The sequence below is a fragment of the Dendrobates tinctorius genome, unplaced genomic scaffold (assembly GCF_039654945.1).
Source record: "Dendrobates tinctorius isolate UK_male_01 unplaced genomic scaffold, ASM3965494v1 ptg000054l, whole genome shotgun sequence".
Lineage (NCBI taxonomy): Eukaryota > Metazoa > Chordata > Amphibia > Anura > Dendrobatidae > Dendrobates > Dendrobates tinctorius.
In genome coordinates, this window is record NW_027361722.1 from 14,165,056 (window position 1) to 14,185,285 (window position 20,230).

General features: G+C 41.0%; 2 protein-coding genes across 4 annotated transcripts in view; one reads left to right on the top strand and one right to left on the bottom strand.

Annotated features, from left to right (window-relative positions):
* Nucleotides 1-3,669, top strand: part of CD247 (CD247 molecule) — a 136,698-nt gene extending 133,029 nt beyond the window's left edge. Inside the window, exons 7-8 of the mRNA XM_073577115.1 lie at nucleotides 589-630; nucleotides 1,863-3,669. Coding sequence (XP_073433216.1) covers nucleotides 589-630; nucleotides 1,863-1,922 — 102 coding nt within the window. The 3' untranslated portion in view covers nucleotides 1,923-3,669. The remainder of the gene's footprint in view (nucleotides 1-588; nucleotides 631-1,862) is intronic.
* Nucleotides 3,670-10,441: 6,772 nt separating this feature from the next.
* The window catches only part of POU2F1 (POU class 2 homeobox 1), a 112,180-nt gene continuing 102,391 nt past the window's right edge, over nucleotides 10,442-20,230 (bottom strand). For all 3 annotated transcript variants that reach the window (XM_073577116.1, XM_073577119.1, XM_073577117.1), the window contains exon 16: nucleotides 10,442-19,651. In XM_073577116.1, coding sequence (XP_073433217.1) covers nucleotides 19,347-19,651 — 305 coding nt within the window. In that variant the 3' untranslated portion in view covers nucleotides 10,442-19,346. The remainder of the gene's footprint in view (nucleotides 19,652-20,230) is intronic.

Below are 20,230 nucleotides of genomic sequence, written 5' to 3' on the forward strand. Positions count from 1 at the left end.
AGAATTTATCTCTATGCAGAGGATTTGGAGGTTTTCTATCAGAAAAATATCAGAAACTGGTTAAGCAAAGAATTTGGTGCCTATTTAGATGAAAAGGACAGACATTCACAGTATAGCTCCTTACAAATTTCTTGAACTAGAGGGAAAACATTCCCATGCTATTCTAGCTCTAGTAACGGACACCTCGGTGGTAGTCAGGACAGGCATCAGTGTTAGACAGCTTTCATACATAGGTGTCAGTCCGACTTCATTCACTAGCGCTTCCACAGAAGGGGAAGGAGACAGTGCACTAATCAGTGCATCCCTATGCTTGAACAGATAGGAGGGACCCACCGGAGGATACACCACTTCCCCAGTGCGCCAGTCCGAGACTGACCCTTAAAAAACTTTAAGTGCCGCTGTGGTGGGTGGTAAAACTCAAACCTTTTGACCAATTTAGTAGTTTAATGAGAACATTCCAAATATTGTCACATACCCAAACCTTTTACCACTCCTCTTATGGCCATCAGTTAGTGCTGGAGAGACTGCAGGGTGTGGGGTCGGCGCTTTAATGTGACAACTGATTTTCTTGTTTGTTTTTCTTTCCAGCACGCCAGAAGAAAAGGGAAAGGCAACGACGTGGTCTATCAGGTAACATCCCGCAATATGGGTCACATCTGACAACTTTTTTTTGGAAATATAGACCTTTATTTGGGCAACTGATTTCGTAGCTGATGAACCTCCAAAGATCCACTCGACCATTAGCGGCAACACATGAAACTCTGGCTTTTAAGGCAGAGGCCTAATGTGAAACTCATGGGCTCCGTCTACCGCATGCCTTCATATTGGGCAATGGGGCAGTCAGCCCCAAGACCCCGAGTGCTGCCCCCTGCACCAACCAATAGCTGCAGCCTGATGACATCACACGGTGTAGGGTGTATGACGTCACATGGTGCAGAATGTGCGACATCACATGGTATAGGGTGTGGGACGTCATGTGGTATAGGGTGTGGGACATCACGCAGTGTAGGGTGTGAGACATCACATGGTGTAGGGTGTGTGACATCCCGTGGTGCAGGGTGTATGACATCACATGGTGCAGGGTGTGGGACATCACATGGTGCAGGGTGTATGACATCACATGGTGCAGGGTGTGGGACATCATGCGGTGTAGGGTGTATTATGTCACATGGTGCAGGGTGTGGAACATCCCGCGGTGTAGGGTGCATGACATCACATGGTGCAGGGTGTGGAACATCCCGCGGTGTAGGGTGCATGACATCACACGGTGCAGGGTGTGGGACATCACGCGGTGTTGGGTGTATGATGTCACACGGTGCAGGGTGTGGGACATCACGCGGTGTAGGATGTCACACGGTGCAGGGTGCGGGACATCACGCGGTGTTGGGTGTATGATGTCACACGGTGCAGGGTGTGGGACATCACGCGGTGTAGGATGTCACACGGTGCAGGGTGCGGGACATCCCGAGGTGTTGGGTGTATGATGTCACACGGTGCAGGGTGTGGGACATAACGTGGTGTTGGGTGTATGATGTCACACGGTGCAGGGTGTGGGACATCACGCGGTGTAGGATGTCACACGGTGCAGGGTGCGGGACATCCCGAGGTGTTGGGTGTATGATGTCACACGGTGCAGGGTGTGGGACATCACGTGGTGTTGGGTGTATGATGTCACACGGTGCAGGGTGTGGGACATCACGCGGTGTAGGATGTCACATGGTGCAGGGTGTGGGACATCCCGAGGTGTAGGGTGCGTGACATCACTTTTTATAAATCTATAATCAACTTTCCTTTCCAAATTTTTGGTTTATTGTTTTTGAACCAATGAACACTTTTGATTTTCTCCTTATTTTTGCCCTCAGGGATTAAGCGGAGCCCAAAGAGACACGTACGACGCTCTGCAGATGCAGGTCATGCACTGAGACAAGAGGACGAAATATGAAAATGGAGATTACAATACTGAGGAGTTTTACTGTAAATCATAAAAAAAAATTGTTTATTTCTTTTAGATTGTTCCAAAAGTAACAATTTATTCTACAAAATGTAAAAAAACACAGATTAAAATGTTTAGTGACCAACGGCGCCACACTTAGCCACAGGTTGTCTGTGGTACTGCAACATGTAGGTCGCTGCTGGGACACGTGGCGGACTCCTGCCTGACCTCAGGTTTTATCCTTTTATACTCATCACAACTTTCCTTACTTTTTATCTGCTTAATATTCTGATCGACTTTGCAAAAATTAACATATTAGGAGTCGCAGCAAACCTCCTACTCCGGTCACATCCGAAGGAAAATGCAAAATTCTGCCGATTTCCTGCAATAGCTGAAAAGACAACTACTTATCCCGCGATTGCTCCGTCTGCTTCCAAGAGCATCCAGCAGAATTTTACCTGCAGCTTTGGATGTGATTGGAGTAGAAGATAAAAACAGAACGCCATGAGGACGTTAAAAACAGTATTTCAGGTATTGGTAGTCTGCAGGGTGACAGGTCATATTGTCAGCGGACATGCCTTATCCTGGTAACTTTAGGGGATTGTATAGGAATGATTTTGTTTTTTTAATTCTTCTGCTGTAAATATTTATGATTTTTGTTAAATTGAATATTGTATTGATATTTGAAGCTGTGGGCGAAGTCTGGATTATTGAGACGTTTTAGATTTTTTGTAGGTGTTAAGAAAATCTAAAAAAAAAAAAAGAAAAGTTAAACTATCTTCTAGTGTTAATATGCAAAAAAAAAAACACACATATTTCTTGGGCTAGACAGTGTTGTAACAATTAGAAAAAAAAAACTTAAAAAAAGCAAAAGTTTAGAAATAGATTAACTAACAGGAAAACTTTCAAAATGTTTCTTTGCAAATTTTTATCCAGAATTGAAAGTTATTTCATTTTGCAATAAAATTTTAAATTGCATCGACGTCACCCCGACACGGCTTTAGTCTGTGCTTTCTGTACTGTGTCACTTTGGGAGCATAAACCCTGGCAGTGGGGCGGGAGGCACTTTAGGACTGTGCTCACTACCCCTGCAAGGTATTCAGCGCAGTTTCCCTCCTTTCACAGGCTGGGTCTCTAGTACTGTGCCCTCAGTAGCTCCACCTCCAGCACAGTTGTATCCAGCACTAGAGAGAGTAGGCCACACTGTCATAGACACCCATAGAGTCAGCGCAGCAGAATCTGCAGGATACAACCATAGTTTTCCCATAGAAATGCCGATGTTCAGGTTTCTAAAAACGTCAAGTGGTTACAAGACGGGACCGGTCCGTTCTTCTGGCGTTTACCACCTGGAACACGCGTCGTACTTTACAACACAAGTGAATAGGAAAGCACAGAAGACATCATTGATGGTTTTTTTTGGATCGCTTTGCCATAACTTTTGCTTTTAAAAAGAAACCAGAGGTTTCTTCATTCAATGGGTAAAGACAATTCGACTGTAAAACGACAGTAAAAAACAAAGAGGTCACAAAAATGAAGGAAAAAAACCCGCCTATAAAAAAAAACGCTGGTGGCCAAGACAAATGGATAAATACTCAAGAAATTGACAAGACGATCCAGGAAATAAAAACTGCCAAAGTTCGTACTTTGTTCTTATTCTCGGATTAGTGATAACTTGCTCTTGTATCTCGGTGTTTTACTGTCTTGAAGCTCAAAAATAAAACGGAAAATGTAAATAATTGTTGTCTTTTTTTATAGTGACCCGCCACCATGATGACCTCGCAGTTTATCTACTTTTTTGCACCCATTGTCCTTCCCCCGGCTCCTGTAAAGGCAGAGCTGTCAATCAAGGAAGAGTTGGGTGAAAAATGCTAATCAAGTAGGTTGGACGGCCCACTGTACTACTCGGCCAAGGGTGCACAAAGCGCCCGTGCTTGGTTTGAACAGTCATTTTGCGCCGACACTCATAAGGGGGCGTTCAGAACTTAAAATGCACCAAATTCACGAAGCTCGGCTTAGGCGCATCTTATCACTACACTAACATTTCTGGTGTAAGAAATGCTGCCATTCTCCATGAATATGACGGGCGGCATAGCCACGCCTCTTCCTGGCTGCTCCCTAGCTCCACCCATTCTGGCAGAGCTGCTTTAAAGCAGCATTAAACTGCTGAAAGTAGCTTTTTTTTTTTTTTTGCACAATTCCATGTTGCACATTTTTGTTCCTATTCAATGTTTTTTTTTTTTACGCTAGTTTTCTGGCATAGACACTTTGATTCATCAGACCCCATAATGCTGTAAAATATTATTGCATCTTGGACCTTAAAAGCGGGGTAGTCCGAAACCCTTAAAATTAAGGGGATATAAAAGAAAATAGGAGAAAGTAATACTTGAGGTGATTCCCGGGTCCTCCGTCTGTTTGTTTTTCAAGTCAGTCTGGTTGGACATGTGACTAATGCAGGTCATTACTGCAGTCAGTGATTGTCTGCAGCATTCATAAGTAGAATGATCGGCTGCAGCATTCATAAGTAGAATGATCGGCTGCAGCATTCATAAGTAGATGGAGCAGGAAATCGAGAGACTGGTGGAGTACCGGAAAGCATCAAAACGGGGGGTGGCGGGGAGTCAATAAGGTAAGAATCACTTCTGTGTAACTGATGGGTGAATAATACCATCCAATGAAAAAAGATTGAGAGTAATATTTCCCTTTGCCCCTCATCCTCAGATAACAAAACTTGTCAGGGAGAAACTGCCAAGGATAACAGCAGGGGGTCGCGTAGATCCCACCGCAGACTTCAATTTGTCAGGACAATTTACGCAATTGAGAAGTGCTGGACGAGGCCGCAGCCGCTTCCACTGCTAGGCCGGGTACCGGGGAACTCACAGTGAGCGTGAATATATACACACACACACACCCATACAAACACACTATATTATATAGTAATAATAGTCATGGCCGAAATTGTTGTCACAGTTGAAATTGTTCCAGAAAATTAAGTATTTCTCTCGGAATTTTATTGGTTACACGTTTTGTAAGGCCTGTTTCACACTTCACTTGTTTGACGTCAGTCAAAATCCGCCGTTTTGCCAAAAAAACGGATCCGCCATTTTTTTTGGCGGATCAGTTTTTTTTTTTCCATTGACTTGCATTAGCGGCGGATTTTGACAGATGGTCATCCGTTGGATCCGTTTTTTGACGGATCCGCCAAGATTTTGTCATCCGCTGACTTCAGTGAACGGACAATGAAACTTTTTTTGTCTGCGTCAAAATAGCAGATAGCAACGGATTCGCCGCTATGCGCCATTCGTTATAATGGTCGCCTATGGGCGGCGGATCCATTGCCAACCGTTTTTTGACGGAATCCGGCAATGGATCCGCTTTTTGACACTGAGCATGCCCGGAAGAATTTCCTTGCCAGAAATTTAACCCCAAATTCCATTCTGGCGGCAAAAAATCTCTCTCGCTCCTTTTTCCCAGGCTCATTTACAACCTGGAGGATTTTGACTGACGTCAAATAACTGAAATGTAAAACAGGCCTTTTATGCATTTATTTCCTTTGTTTGTACTGTACATGCTCAGTAGTGACCAGTGCTGCGGAGCCAGGGATTTGAGGAGCTGGAGTCAGAGTTGGAGGTTAGGCTTAATGACTCCACAGCCCTAATTGGAACAACACAAAAAATAAATAAATAAGAAAGAGGCATAATGTCACACCATTTCAGAGCAAAATTGTTGGCACCTTACCAAAATAGTGTGTTTCAATCATGTGATGCTCATTCAAGCTCACCTGTGGCAAGTAACAGGTGTGGGAAAAAATGTAAATTGCACCTGAAACCAGATAAAAAAAAAAAAAAAAAAAGAATTTGACTCAATCTTTGCATTGTGGGTCTGTGTGTGTCACACTAAGTATGGAGAACAGAAAGAGAAGAGAACTGTCTGAGGACTTTAGAACCAAAATTGTTGAACAATATCAACAATCTCAAGGTTACAAGTCCATCTCCAGAGATCGGGATGTTCCTTTGTCCACAGTGCACAACTTAAATCAAGAAGTTTACAACCCAAGTCACTGTAGCTAATGTCCCTGGATGTGGATGGCAGAGAAAAATTGATGAAAGGTTGCAATGCAGGATAGTCTGTATGGTAAATAAGCAGCCCCAATCAAGTTGCAAAGAAAGTCAAGCTGTCCTGCAAGCTCAGGGTTCATCAGTGTCAATGCGAACTATCTGTGGACATTTGAATAAAATGAAATGCTACTGCAGGAGACCCAGCAGGACATCACTGCCGATTGCAGTTTGCTAAAATGGGAAAGCGTCTTGTGGACAGATGAGACCAAGATAGAGCTTTTTGGTAAAGCACATCATTCTACTGTTTACCGAAATTAGAATGAGGTCTACAAAGAACACAGCACCTACAGTCAAATATGTTGGAGTTTGATGTTTTGGGGTTCTTTTGCTGCCTCTAATACTGGATTCCTCGACTGTGTGCAAGGCATCATGAAATATGAAGATTACCAAAGCATTTTGGGTGTAATGTAGTGCCCAGTGTCAGAAAGCGGAGTTGTGTCCTAGGTCACTGGTCTTCCAGCAGGACAATAACCCCATACTATAAGAAGCACCAGAAACAGATGGAAACAAAGTGCTAGAGAGTTCTAAAGTGGCAGCACTGAGTCCAGATCTAAATCCCATTGATCACCTGTGGAGATCGTAAAATTGCTGTTGGGAGAAGGCGCCTTCAAATATAGAATCATAGAATCGTAGAGTTAGAAGAAACCTCCTGGGTCATCTGGTCCAACCCCCTGCTCAAAGCAGGATTCACACTAAATCATCCCAGACAGATGTGTGTCCAGCCTCTGTTTGAAGACTTCCATTGAAGAACTCACCACCTCTCGTGGCAGCCTGTTCCACTCATTGATCACCCTCACTGTCAAAAAGTTTTTTCTAATATCTAATCTGTCTCCTCCCATTCAGTTTCATCCCATTGCTGTCTTTCCTTGTGCAAATAAAGATGCTCCTTCTACAATGTGACAGCCCTTTGAGATATTTGTAGACAGCTATTAAGTCTCCTCTCAGTCTTCTTTTTTGCAAGCTAGACATTCCCAAATCCTGTAACCGTTCCTCATAGGACAGGGTTTGCAGAATGGTCACCATTCTGGCCGCTCTTCTCTGAACCTGCTCCAGTTTGTTGATGCCTTTTTTAAAATGTGGTGCCCAAAACTGGACACAGTATTCCAGATGAGGTCTGACCAATGAGGAGTAGAGGGCAATAATGACTTCACATGATCTAGACTGTATGCTTCTGTTAATACATCCTAGAATTGTATTTGCTTTTTTTGTTGCTGCATCACACTGCTGACTCATGTTTAGTTTATGATCAATTAGTATACCCAAGTCTTTTCACATGTGCTGTTGCTTAGCCCTATTCCTCCCATTCTTTTTTTTTTTCATTTTTATTGCCCAGATATAAAATTTGCATTTTTCCCTGTTAAAAACCATTCTGTTAGTTGCTGCCCACTGCTCCAGTTTATTTTTTTTTTAATGCTCTCTCTTCTCTAGTATTAGCTATCCCTCCTAGCTTTGTGTCACCAGCAAATTTAATCAGTTTACCCTCAATTCCTTCATCTAAATAATTGCTAAAGATGTTGAACAATACAGGGCCCAGGATAGAGCCCTGTGGTACCCCACTTGAGACATTCTTCCAACAGGATGTGCAGCCATTTACGACCACCTAAATCCACCTAACCGTTGCCTTGTCCATTCCATACTTAGTCATTTTTTTCAATAAGGATGGTGTGAGATACTTTGTCAAATGCTTTACTAGAGTCAAGATGTACTATATCCACAGCATTTCCCTGATCCACCCAGTCAGTCATTCTGTCATTGAAAGAAATTAACTTGGTCTGACATGATTTATTAATTACAAACCATGCTGATTCTGGTTAATCACTTCATTCCTATTCAGGTATTTACATACATGTTGTTTAATAATTTTTTCAAAGATCTTTTCTGGTATAGAAGGTACACTCAGTGGCCTATAGTTCCGTGGGTCCACCTTCTTCTCCTCTTTGAAGATAGGAACAACATTTGCTCTTCTCCAGTCTTCTGATCTCCAAGAATTTTCAAACGTTATGGAGAGGGGTTCAAAAATGTCTTCTGCTATCTCCTTCAGTACTCTGGGGTCTAATTCATCTGGACCTGGAGACTTGAATTCATTCATGTTAGCTAAGAATTCCACCACTATCTTTCTGTTTATAGATAGCCTGGATTCTTCTATTTCTTTAATAGAACAGTGAAGATCAGCTGACCATCCTTTCTTACCATTTCATAATTTATCCTGTAAAAATCCTATAGCATCTTTGACTTTTCTTTTACTTTTAACATATCCCCCAAATCTTTTTTGTATTGCTTTTGAAGTCTCTTGCAAGCCTCAATTCATTGTCAGGTTTAGATAATCTGTTTCGTACCCTCTGCAGGTTCTGCAGACAGCATTATATTCTTCTTTAGATATGACTCCCTCTTGCCATTTGATAAACACATGCTAAAAAGGAAGAAATATTTAAGTTCTGTGTTCATCCATCCTGGTTTCCTTAAATGCTTCCTATTCTTCCCTCTTTTCGGAATTGTTAACGATTGTGCTTTGAGAATCTCATTTTTCAAAATTTCCCATCCTTCCTGTACATTTTTGTCCTTAAGGATATCCAGCCATTGGATCCCTCCGATTCTCTTTATGAGTCCCTTTCTGAAATCTAACCTTGACGTCTGAGTCTTCATAGGTCGTCCTCCTCTAGTTATCGAAAATTCTAAAATAGCATGGTCGCTACCTCCTAGGGTCCCAGCCACTTTTACCTCCTCAACCATTTCCTCCCTGTTTATAAGGATTAGATCCAAGGTAGCAGTTCCCCTTGTTTTCTCCCTTACCTTTTGGAAGATAAAGTTGTCAGAAAGAGAAGATAAGAATTTCCTTGACCTGTTAGTTTTGCCTGAGAGAGATTCCCAACAAATGTCTGGATAGTTGAAATCTCCCATGACCAGGCCATGCATAGAGTTCATCCATATCTTCAGCTTGCACAGGCGGCCTGTTGTAAATGCCTACAATGGTGTCCTATGAGAGACCTGGAGCAGGTTACAAAAGAAGAGTGGTCCAAAATTCCAGTTGAGAGGCACAAGAAGGTTGTTGATTGTTATAGGAAGCGAATGATTGCAGTTATTTATTCCAAAGGGCGTGTAACCAAATATTAAGGAGGGTGCCAAAATTTTGTCCAGCCTACTGTGTGAAATTATGTCCAATTTGCCTCTTTTTCTTGTTCCACTACACATAAACATATGTATAACAAAACACTTGTGTAATTGCAATAGTTTTCTGGGAGAAATACTTCATTTTCTAGAACAATTTCAAGGGTGCCAAAACTTTCAGCCGTGACTGTGTATATACAGTAAATACTGTATATATGCATATATATATATTTATACAGACACACACATACCCCGGTACGGACAGTGCCAGCTCCACAATAAGATCCACTGGCTACCACAAGCAATCGTTTATCCAGGCTGATTGGACACCTGTTACAGGTAGCGTATGGCTTCAGAGCTGCTGTTTATTAGAGCTATTAAATGTTATATATTTAATCTGGAAACATAGGCAGTTAATAAAAATATACAAGATGGTACAAAATGGGAATACAATACGGTATATACAATTACATAAAACAAGGAACAACGAAAGAGACTTGCTAAACCAGATGTTGCAGGAATGGCTCTTATCTTTATGGAGGGAAGCAATCAGATTAGGAAAATGGCCCACTCACGGTGAACTATGTCCAGAAAAATGAACAATGGCAGAAACTCAGACTCTGATTTTTATTAGATCAATGTTACGCCAACATGCCTCGCCTTGCTGTGCTCATATGGGCTGTTCGTGGGATGTGCTAGGACTTTAGAGAATCAGGATTATCCCAAAATTTCAAGATATCTTCACTCCTGTGAGGTCCCAGGTAGGAGATAGCTAGGTTTCTCGATTTTACCTTTATATAGAGAGGAAACATTGCATGGATAGCATCATCCTTTGGACCAATAAGTTGGAGGTTTTCTGCTGGCCTTATGGTAATATGAGTGAATGCGATATGTTCATCCCTTCGCTACGACACTGAAAATATATCTCCCATAAATATCGGATTAATGCGAACCCCATTATTCATCACTGACTACTGGCTCAAGAAAATCTGAGACCAGGCCTTTAAAAAGAGAAAGCTCATGCCTCAGAAGTGTACTTCTCCGCCTCTGAATATATGAATCCTAGACTTGATGGCTGGTTCTCAAAGCAAGTCTCTGCTGTTTTACCTGGTCACTGCAGGAGGTTCCATCTTCAAAGGAGGTTGAAGTGTCAGCTCTTTTTTACTTCCCCGTTTATAATTAATTCCATATATACAATGTGAGGGTAATATGTCCCATCTCCGGAGATCGCTATATGGATATTATAATTTTTCTCTATGACAGAAACCAAGAAATATTCTCACAAAAGTTAAAACACTTTAAAAATGGTTTAATGAAGTTTACAACAGAAATGAACTGTACAGTTACAGTAAGTTTAATATATAAAAAAAATTACAGCAGACAAATGCATGTAACACAAAAATCTACCATTTATCCCGATTCACTGTAGTCTATATGATCTTCCAAGGTTTCGGCTCACTTAGGAGCAGCCAGTTTTAGAAGAAAAAAAAAAACACTAGTTTTTTTTATCATTTTATGTCATTTTTCTTTTTTTTTTAAAGAGACAGATGTTCATTTTCTCCAACATCAAATTGGTTAGAAAGAAAAATAGTTCACAAATTGGTCAGTTCAACTATATACATCATGACCGGGTTAGTGTCGAACCACTATTTTTTTTTTTATATTGATGAAAAAGCAACAAACATCGACCAAGGACAGTTCAGACCGATCAGTAGATCTCCCAAACAAAATTTGGCAAAAACATTTTGCGTAAAATATATATATCAGTTAAAAATCCCTGCTTTTTTTTAATTGGCAGGGTATAAATAAACCATGAGCAAAACTCCAAAATAATAACAAAAAAACAAGTCCACTTGTAAAGTAAGGACGGCAAAGAAAAAAAACAAGTGTCTCTTAAAAAAAAAAAAATAATAAATAAAAATAATTCCGAAGATGGATACTGTTATCAGTGTAAGATGCAACCAGAAGCAGGTACGTAGACGACGTTCTCCTTGTTGAATAATTATGTACACGTTTAGAACTTTCTGTATTTTTTTTTTTTTTTTTTCCTTTAATATGAACACCTAGGCAGTGAAAACTTGTTATGTTAATACATACACAGACACACCCAAAACATACAAAAATACTATTAATCTCAAACTACTAAGAGTAAGACGGTCATTTAATCTCCATGCTATGACTTCTTAAGAGCATTACACTGAAACAAACGAGAATTCAACAACTGATTTTTTTTTTTTTTTTAAATTATTTTTAGTTTGGTTTTTTTTTTTTTTTTTTTTAAATATCCCAGAAATATATCAAAATATACATCTAAGCTTTGGAATTACTGAGGTTAGACTAATGCAAGTGCTGGGTCATAGTACTTAATACACAAGTCTAAGGTTCTGCGGGAAAGAAATCATCTTTGGTATCTGCATCAGGCTAATATTATTATTATTATTATTAACATTTGGATTTTTTTTATTTTTATTTCGCTTTGGGATAGAGCTTGTATGACCCCACAACCAAACACCCCATAATCAACTGAGAATAAAAACATCCATGTAAAAAGTTCCTTCATTTGCGATTCCCCTCCCCCTCCAAAAAAAAGTTTTGTGTTTTTTTTTAAAAAAAGTCACAGGCATCTATCTAGCGCCTAGCACAAAAAAACTAAACAAAATTGAGAAATACAATGCATAGTTGCACGTGGTGCCGAGAATAAAGCAAAAGTGAAAAAAGGACAAAGCTTTGCGATCGAGATGTCGTCCTGTTTTGTCTTTCTCTCAGGACAAAAAAATAATAGTTTTTAGTAGTCGTAGAAGACAATTGTAAAAAACAAAAAACAAAAACATAGAAGATAAAAACTAAAAAAAAAATGAAAAAGAAGAAGTGCACCTCAGCGTGTATTAGTCAACCACGCCCCATGACGGGTAAGACCCAACAGACTGGAGAAGCCTTGGCATATGCATTGCTCTTTTGGGATCCAAGACGCTCTCCAGCCCTGGAAGGTTGAACAAACCCAATCAGAGCAGGCAGTAGTGTACCGGCTTTATCTTTAGTTCACGGGGTTTTCTGCTGGAGACCGTTAGGATTTAGGAGGACAAAGTACCGGGAGATTTTCCAGACAGTGTCAGATGGTTGAAGACTACGGCAAGACTAAAAAAAAAATAATTCACCCAAGCGTCTTAGTGCTTTGTCTTCCGTATCTAAGTTTTTAACCGTCTCAAAAAAAAAAAAAAAAAAGTTTCTTCCCCGGATCTGAACGTGTTATCTTTCCAACAGTTTTTCTTTTTGGTTTTTTTAGTTTGTTTTGAGTTCATACAATCATAGAGAAATCTTTGGTTTGGCTGAAGAAAAGAAAAAAATTTTAAAAAAAAAATTGAAAAACAGTTAGCAAAACAAGACAAAGAAACCGACCCCCCCCCACGGAGATTAAGAGCAGCACAGTGACGTGGCGAGAAAAACCAAGAGGGATACGGGAATTGCTACATTCTCGTGACTCCTAACCACCGGATGTTTAGACGAGATTGTCCACAAACCAAAAAAAAAGCTTTGCATTTTTTTTCACCCTATTTTTTTTTTTTTTTGGTTAAGCTTGAGAAATAAACCAGTGTAAGAACATAAAGAACCGTGGTGTTTGTCTAGTCTCGATGAAATGGACGTGTCTTGTGCGGAACTCGTGTGTTTCAACCGTTAAGAAAAAGGCAACAAAACTCCTCTGCCAAATTCTACACATCCCCCCCCCCCCCCCATCTACCGAGAAAGGACAAGATTTGGTCATTTCCTTAACACACGTTTTAGGCTTTGGAACCGCGTTCCGTCACCTTCTTCTCTACCTGTAACGTTACCGATCACGCGTTGCTACAATCCATGAAAGGTCAATTATACACACAGCGCATCGTTGGCAACTCTGTAGGGTTTCTAGACAAAAGTTAAAGCAAACCATTCAGTCACAAAGTTCTATAATGAGGTATACAACAGCGCCTGTACCTATAACAACAAAGAACCCCAAGGTGATGCAACTAGGATTTGCTACTGAAAGAAGGAAAGGGAAATTTTTTTTTTTTTTTGCAAATTTACAATAACATTTTTTGTAATGTCAATCTTTTTCAATGGCTGCACACAGGGACAAATATCTCCCTTTTGGTAACACAGGAACAAGAAACATAAGGAAAAAAAAAAAAGTCAAAAACTAAAACAAGTCGTCAATATATTGACAACAGTAAAAAAAAAACAAAAAAAAAAAAAACGACTGGCCATGCAAATTTTTCTTTTTTTTCTCCTTCCCTTCTTTTCACATTTTATGAACACTATGTTTCCCCGTAACCTCTTGACATTAGTTCCTTGGTAGTTGCTCAGAATTCATTAGAAATCATAAAATCACACACAAACGTATCGAGCTCTTCATCAAGTCAAACATGAATTAATACCACTTACAGCACGTTTGCAAAGCAAACATGTTAATAAAGCTTTTACGTGAATAGAAAAACAAAAAAATAGAACAAAAAGTAGTATTTTAAAATTTTCCTTTTTAAATCAGTCTTTTTTTTTTTTCTTTTAAATGGTCATGATCTGCTTATTATGTTGCTGCCGGCGGTAAAAAAAAATTGCCAACTAAATGCTATGTGCCAAACAAGACTCAAGTACTGGACCACCCTTCTCTCTCGGACTATTACTTAATAAATATTTGTAAATGCAAAAAAAGCAAAAAAAAACAAATAAAATAAAAAACAAAAGGCTGTCGGAGTGTTTATACTTTTTTTTTCTTTTCAAAAATTGTATGCAGCAAAATAAAAAAAAAAGCAAGAAAAAAAAAACAAAAAAAAAAAAAAAAAAACCTCTATATAGCTATAGCTTCAGTTGTTAGGTAGCCCTAAAATTGGAAATTTGGTCTTAAGCGTTTTTGTTTTTTTTTTATACTAAGAGCAACAAACACCACAATAATTAAAAGAACGATAAAAAATAAAATAAAATGTAAAATAAAAAAAATATATATATATATAGACATTACGCACAGGAATAATTACACAATCTTTGGAATTGCAGTTCCTGAAGGAAATCTTGAAGGTTTTGAAAACAACACGAATAGGATAGAAAGACTCTGACTTGCACACATCTTTGCAGTATTTTCAGTGTATTGAGGCAATCGCGGTCTACCGAAGACCAAACCCTCCATCATACCCACCGACGAGTGGTCACTATTTTTTTGGTAATATTAGAAGCCCCTTACATATATTCACAACTGGCCATTTCGGAAGGTCTTCGGCTCTACTGGCAGAAGCAAGACCCAACACTGGCCCGAGGGTCGGCAAGTAGACATGTGTCCCGGAGAGACGCGTTACCTCCGTACCTCCAGACGTATACATTACACACTCACGATACAAACACAATACAAACACCAGCCCCGTAGAAGGACTCTGTATCTCACAGTTTTTGGATTCTTGGCGACGTAAAAGTCAGGTGCAAAGAGGAGAACTGGGCTAGCTTCCCTTCAGCTTTTTTTTTTTTCTCTAGTACTTTTTGGTAAAAGCTAGGCTTCGTAGCCGTACAACTATACAAAGGAACTCTCGTCATTCCCCATTACGAATCTTTAACCCTCTGCTCTCGAAACATATCGGATTAGGACTATACGTGTGTGTGTGTGGGGGGGGGGGGGGGGGGGGGGAAATAAAACAAGGAACCTCTTTCATTTTTTGCTTTCCCGGTTAGACTATACGACACATCAACTAAATTTTTTTCAATATACATTTCGGTAAAAGTACAAAAAAAAAATTCTCCCATAAAAAAAAAAAAAAAGGGAAGGAACGAGGAGGGGGATGAGTAGGAACTAATGGGTTCCCCTGACCACCAGACAGACCCCTACCGACTTAATAAGAGCATTGCATTGCACAGAGCTGGCAGCAGGTGGACAAAGCTTTGGCAAACATCTGTATAAAATATAATCCTGCTCTATCATATTTCTGGTTCCCTAAAACCCAACCAAGTCCACTTGTATATTTTCTGTAAATAATTAAAAAATACACAAATTGGAAAAAAAAAGGAAATCCAAACAAAGTTACATGTAATGTTCTTCAATTAAACTTATATTATAATTATTTATTTCTCCACAATTTCTGAGCCCGTTTTCGTCAACGCCGAGGTGATTTGAGGTATTTTTATTTTTTTATTAGGAGGCCAGAACTCAGTCTGGACAATGCAGGAGCTGCCATGAGAACTAAGAGTATAGGATGTGTAAAAGGAATAACTTAAAATGCGATGGACTACAGAGTAGATTTCGTTTTTGGGGATGGAAGGGAAAGTCATTGTAGTCCCCACTGGCACAACATTTCATATTCGATAAGACTTTTTGGAATGAATCCCGACCCAGTGGTCTATGATGGGTAAACAGTCTACGGTTTCTGCTGAGCCCAAAGGGGATGACTCGAGTCACTGACAGTGCATTAGGCTTTGTCCAAGCCTTTAAAATTTAGAGTTCAAGTCATCATAATTAAAGCTTTTCCATTTCTGCCAACTTTAAGAAATGGCCGTGTTGGCAAATGGGCATTCTCAAAACTGAACCCCTTAAAGAAGTACTTTTTGGCAATCACACAAAGTAGGTGCTGTCTACAAAACAGGATTCACATGGATCGTTGTTAAACTAATAATGCCTTACAACAGGGAGGGATGCAGGTTGGAGACCATAGTGGTCTTTTCATGAATGAGTTACATTAACATTTCTAAGGACCAGGGTAAACTGCAATGCTAAATTACTACACTTGATCTGTCTGGACACCATGGCAGTCCTTCTAAAGCTAAAGGTTCCTGAGAACTTTCAAGAGCCTGCCAATAGAACCAATCATACAGGTGCTATTTCTTTTTAGTGGCCCTGGCGGTCCCTCTAAACTAAAGTTTAGAAGACGTTCTAAAACCCAAATCATACAGGTAACGTATTCTTATAAAGACTCCAATTGTAGACCATGGTGGTCAAATGGCATCTAAAAGTCAGGAACATCACCGAAACACGTTATGAGGGCCAAACTTCACTGCTGTTTTTTTTTTCCCCTGGAAAACCCTTATCAGCTAGGGTTAGGAAGAGCTTCTAAAACCCTGCCAGCAGATCCCATTACAATGGTGTTATACTACTTTAGCTGCCGTGGATAGAGGCAACTAAGGATCAGAAGAATCTCCAAAACTATAATCTTTTATAAACATCTGGACCATCTCCAAGACAATTCCGCAGACCCAAATACATTGTTTTTTTAAACTATGGCTACCCTGGTTGGAGACAATGGTCGTCCGTAGTTAGGTAAAGGTTGAAGATATTTTTTACAATTCTACCAAAAGATCCAATTACAATGGTTTAATTTAAATTTAGTGGCCCCAGTTTGGGACCATAGCGGCCCCTCCACAGCTAAGGTTTAGAAGCATCTCCTAAATCCAATCACACTGTCATTTTTTTATGATTGATATCCTGCCTGTAGAGACCATGGCGGTTCCTCAACAGAAAATATTTATGAAAACCTTTCATTAAAAAAAAAAGTGCATTGATAATGCTTGAAGGATAAGTGCACAAAATCATAGCTTCTCCTTTTACATCTGTTGTACCAAGTCTACACAGATAATGAAAAGACAATTTTACCAGTGGGGATTACAAAAATTCTAGGAAGTGTGGAGGAACAGAGGTGGTCAAACAAAAGTCTGATATTTACAAATGGAAAAACCCAATAAAATTAGAGTTTGCCTTAAACATACCAAAAATGAAGGAGAACGAAAAAAAATTACAGAAAGCAGCAACATTTATATATAAAATAACCCCCCCCCACCAAAATAATCAAACAAAACTGAAATAAAATTGTCAGTAGCATCTATCTTGTCACTCACTGCCTCTGAACTGCACTTACACAAACTAGTCCATTAGTACAGCAGCTTGCTAGAAATTGACTTTGGTTCAAGCTTGATTAACCGTCCCCTATTGCAAAAAGAGGCAAAGCGGCGCACACAGAGATGGCACGCTTGGCTTTTCTTCAGCATCGGAGGGGTTAAAATATATATTCAACGTAAAAAAAATATACAAAAACATGTATATACACGCACAAACAAAAAAGGTTGAATGAAACGGGTTAGTTGACTGCTTGCAGTTCATTAGTCTATCACGTGAGATGGAAAAAAAAAAAAAAAAAAAAAAAGACTTTTAGGAATTACAAGCAAAAAAAAAAAAAAAAAAACAAAACATCAAAAAGGAATACTTATATAATAATAATAAAAAAAAAAAAAACGGAGTTGAGGGAAGTTTTCTGCCCTATTCAGGATTTTCCCAACAACTTAGTGCACCGGGGATGTCCAACACACAGAAGGGACATGTCTACAATGACGCGGCTAGAAATCAGGCAGAAGACGACCCCGCTGTAAAGGTGTAGTGTGAACTGCAGGGCAGCGATCCAATCTGCATTATCATTCATTCAAATTTTTGGTTTTCTTAGATCAGTAAATAAAAAAAAAAATCAGAATGGACGACTTCCAGGTCTGCAGAGAGAGTAGCAGACGCTCATTCCACGTGCGCCGTGAGCATCTGGTCCCTGGATCATAACTTATTGATGTTTTTACTGAGCGCGGTCAATCACCGGGACACCAGGCCCTTATGTGTGCACTCCCTCCCGGAACAACAAAGCCGAGCACAATCAGCCGCACAACCTTTGTCACTCCAGCTGCTGCCTGGAATAAAACTCCCGCCATCCCCTGCAACAAAAAGGAGCCTCGAGTTTGTGAAGTCTCTGTAGTGTAAAATCCGTGAAGGAAAAAAACTAAAATCCTTCTGCCGACCCTCCGACTTTGCTTTGCACACATCGGGTACAGCGGTGGCTTCCAATTCTGGTGTTTGGTAACAGCTCAAGTGTTTATAACATTTTATATCCCCGATCCGGCAAATTTGACTGCATAGCAGAGCCGACTAAGTGCTGTATAAGCATGAAGATATATTATATAGCGCCCAAAAGGGAAAATAAAAATTTAGCTCTGCTACATCTGTCCTCTTGCAACTTGCGAAAAGAGATGTGACACACATGGCAGCGCTCATCAATGTGTCCCGATGTCCTCAGTCTGAAAAAAAATCTGGTAAAAATAGTACAGACTAACAATAAGCCGCACTATGCAGTAGAAGATGCAGGATGGTGGCTATATAGGGGTTTTTCTCATCTTCTAGCTTCAGGAGCGCCAAACTCCCCTGCCTCCTGCTTGCTGATGATTGACCGTTCAGACTATGCAAGCAGAGGCAGCTTTGTCTCTGCAGTACTAAACCTGGCTGGATAGACAGGAAAGAGCTTGTATTTACAAAAGATGAGACAACCCCTTTAAGTCACCTTCTGATCCAAACCAATGTCTAGTATGAAGTCAGCCGGACGATCGTTTTGCCGACACGATCAACAACCCGCGCCGGCGTCTATAATCTGCACGGATTAAACGATCGCCTTTCGCTCGCCGTTAACTCTGCACAGTCCTGGGCTCGGTCACCACAGAGCTGTAAGCGCGTCCATATTGCTGTAACACACACAAACCAAATCTATTCCAATACGTATGAGGGGACTGGGGAAATTAAAAATCAGGGACGAAGAAAAACAAAAAAAATCTAAATAAACAAAAAGCATTAGTAACACAGGCCTGCCTAAATTGTACCAGTTACGAAAAGGAACCCCCAACATTTCGATATGACTATAAACATCTTGCATGACATAAAGGTCTGTACAACAGACCGATACAAAAATGATAATTACAAAAAAATAATAATAAAAAGTAGATTCCGACTAAAGCAAATTCCCCTTCCAATATCCGATTTTTTCTTGTTTTTTTTTCTTTTAATCCGTTTTAAACAACCAACCTTAACTTGTCCATGAGACTGCTGGAAATGAGAAGTAGTCCTTTCACGTTTTGTGATTATTTTTTTTTTTTTTTTTCTTCATTTTTTTAACGTTTGTGATTTTTTTTGGATTTTTTTTTTACCTTTTTTACATTTTTGGTTAGAAAGATCTCTGATCAGTGGTTATCCTGAAGAGAGAATGTTTATTATAAAATTAGGCAAATCGTCCATCTGTTATTTGTTCTTGACGTTATATTTCTAGTCTTCCATCCGGCCCCTCCTTTTCGTTTCACGTACACAGCACTCACGCGCTTGTCTGAGAGAGAACGCCGTAGTTTGCATGGGTTAGTCGATCACTAGCGGAAAGTGATCCTTATTCCTCGGCTCACTGTGCTTTGGAGCCCGAAGTGGTGGTGGAAGCTGGTCCGCTGGCAGTGGCCACTGTGAAGAGAGAGTTCTGGATGGAGTCGATGGAGGAGGTGGCAGCATGAAGGCTTGTCAAGGGCGTCGCTGCCCCTCCGGCGGCTGCAGAGACCAAGCTGACCGGGCTGCTGGTGAGCAGAGAGAGGTTCTGAGGGTTGAGGAACAAAGGGGCAGTCACAATGTTAGGAGTTCCTCCTGCATTGGCAAAAACAAAGTTTCCAGAAGCATCCAGTGATGTTATTGGAAGAGATCCACCGGATGCCAAAGCTGGTGACGGAAAAAAAAATAAAGTAGTGATTCAATAAAGATCTAATAATAAACAACACATCAGCGAGCGCCAGCTGCCCACTGAGGGAAGCAGCGAGCGCCAACTGCCCCCCGAGGGAAGCAGCGAGCGCCAACTGCCCCCCGAGGGAAGCAGCGAGCGCCAACTGCCCGCCGAGGGAGGCAGCGAGCGCCAACTGCCCGCCGAGGGAGGCAGCGAGCGCCAACTGCCCGCCGAGGGAGGCAGCGAGCGCCAACTGCCCGCCGAGGGAGGCAGCGAGCGCCAACTGCCCGCCGAGGGAAGCAGCGAGCGCCAACTGCCCGCCGAGGGAAGCAGCGAGCGCCAACTGCCCGCCGAGGGAAGCAGCGAGCGCCAACTGCCCGCCGAGGGAAGCAGCGAGCGCCAACTGCCCGCCGAGGGAAGCAGCGAGCGCCAACTGCCCGCCGAGGGAAGCAGCGAGCGCCAACTGCCCGCCGAGGGAAGCAGCGAGCGCCAACTGCCCGCCGAGGGAAGCAGCGAGCGCCAACTGCCCGCCGAGGGAAGCAGCGAGCGCCAACTGCCCGCCGAGGGAAGCAGCGAGC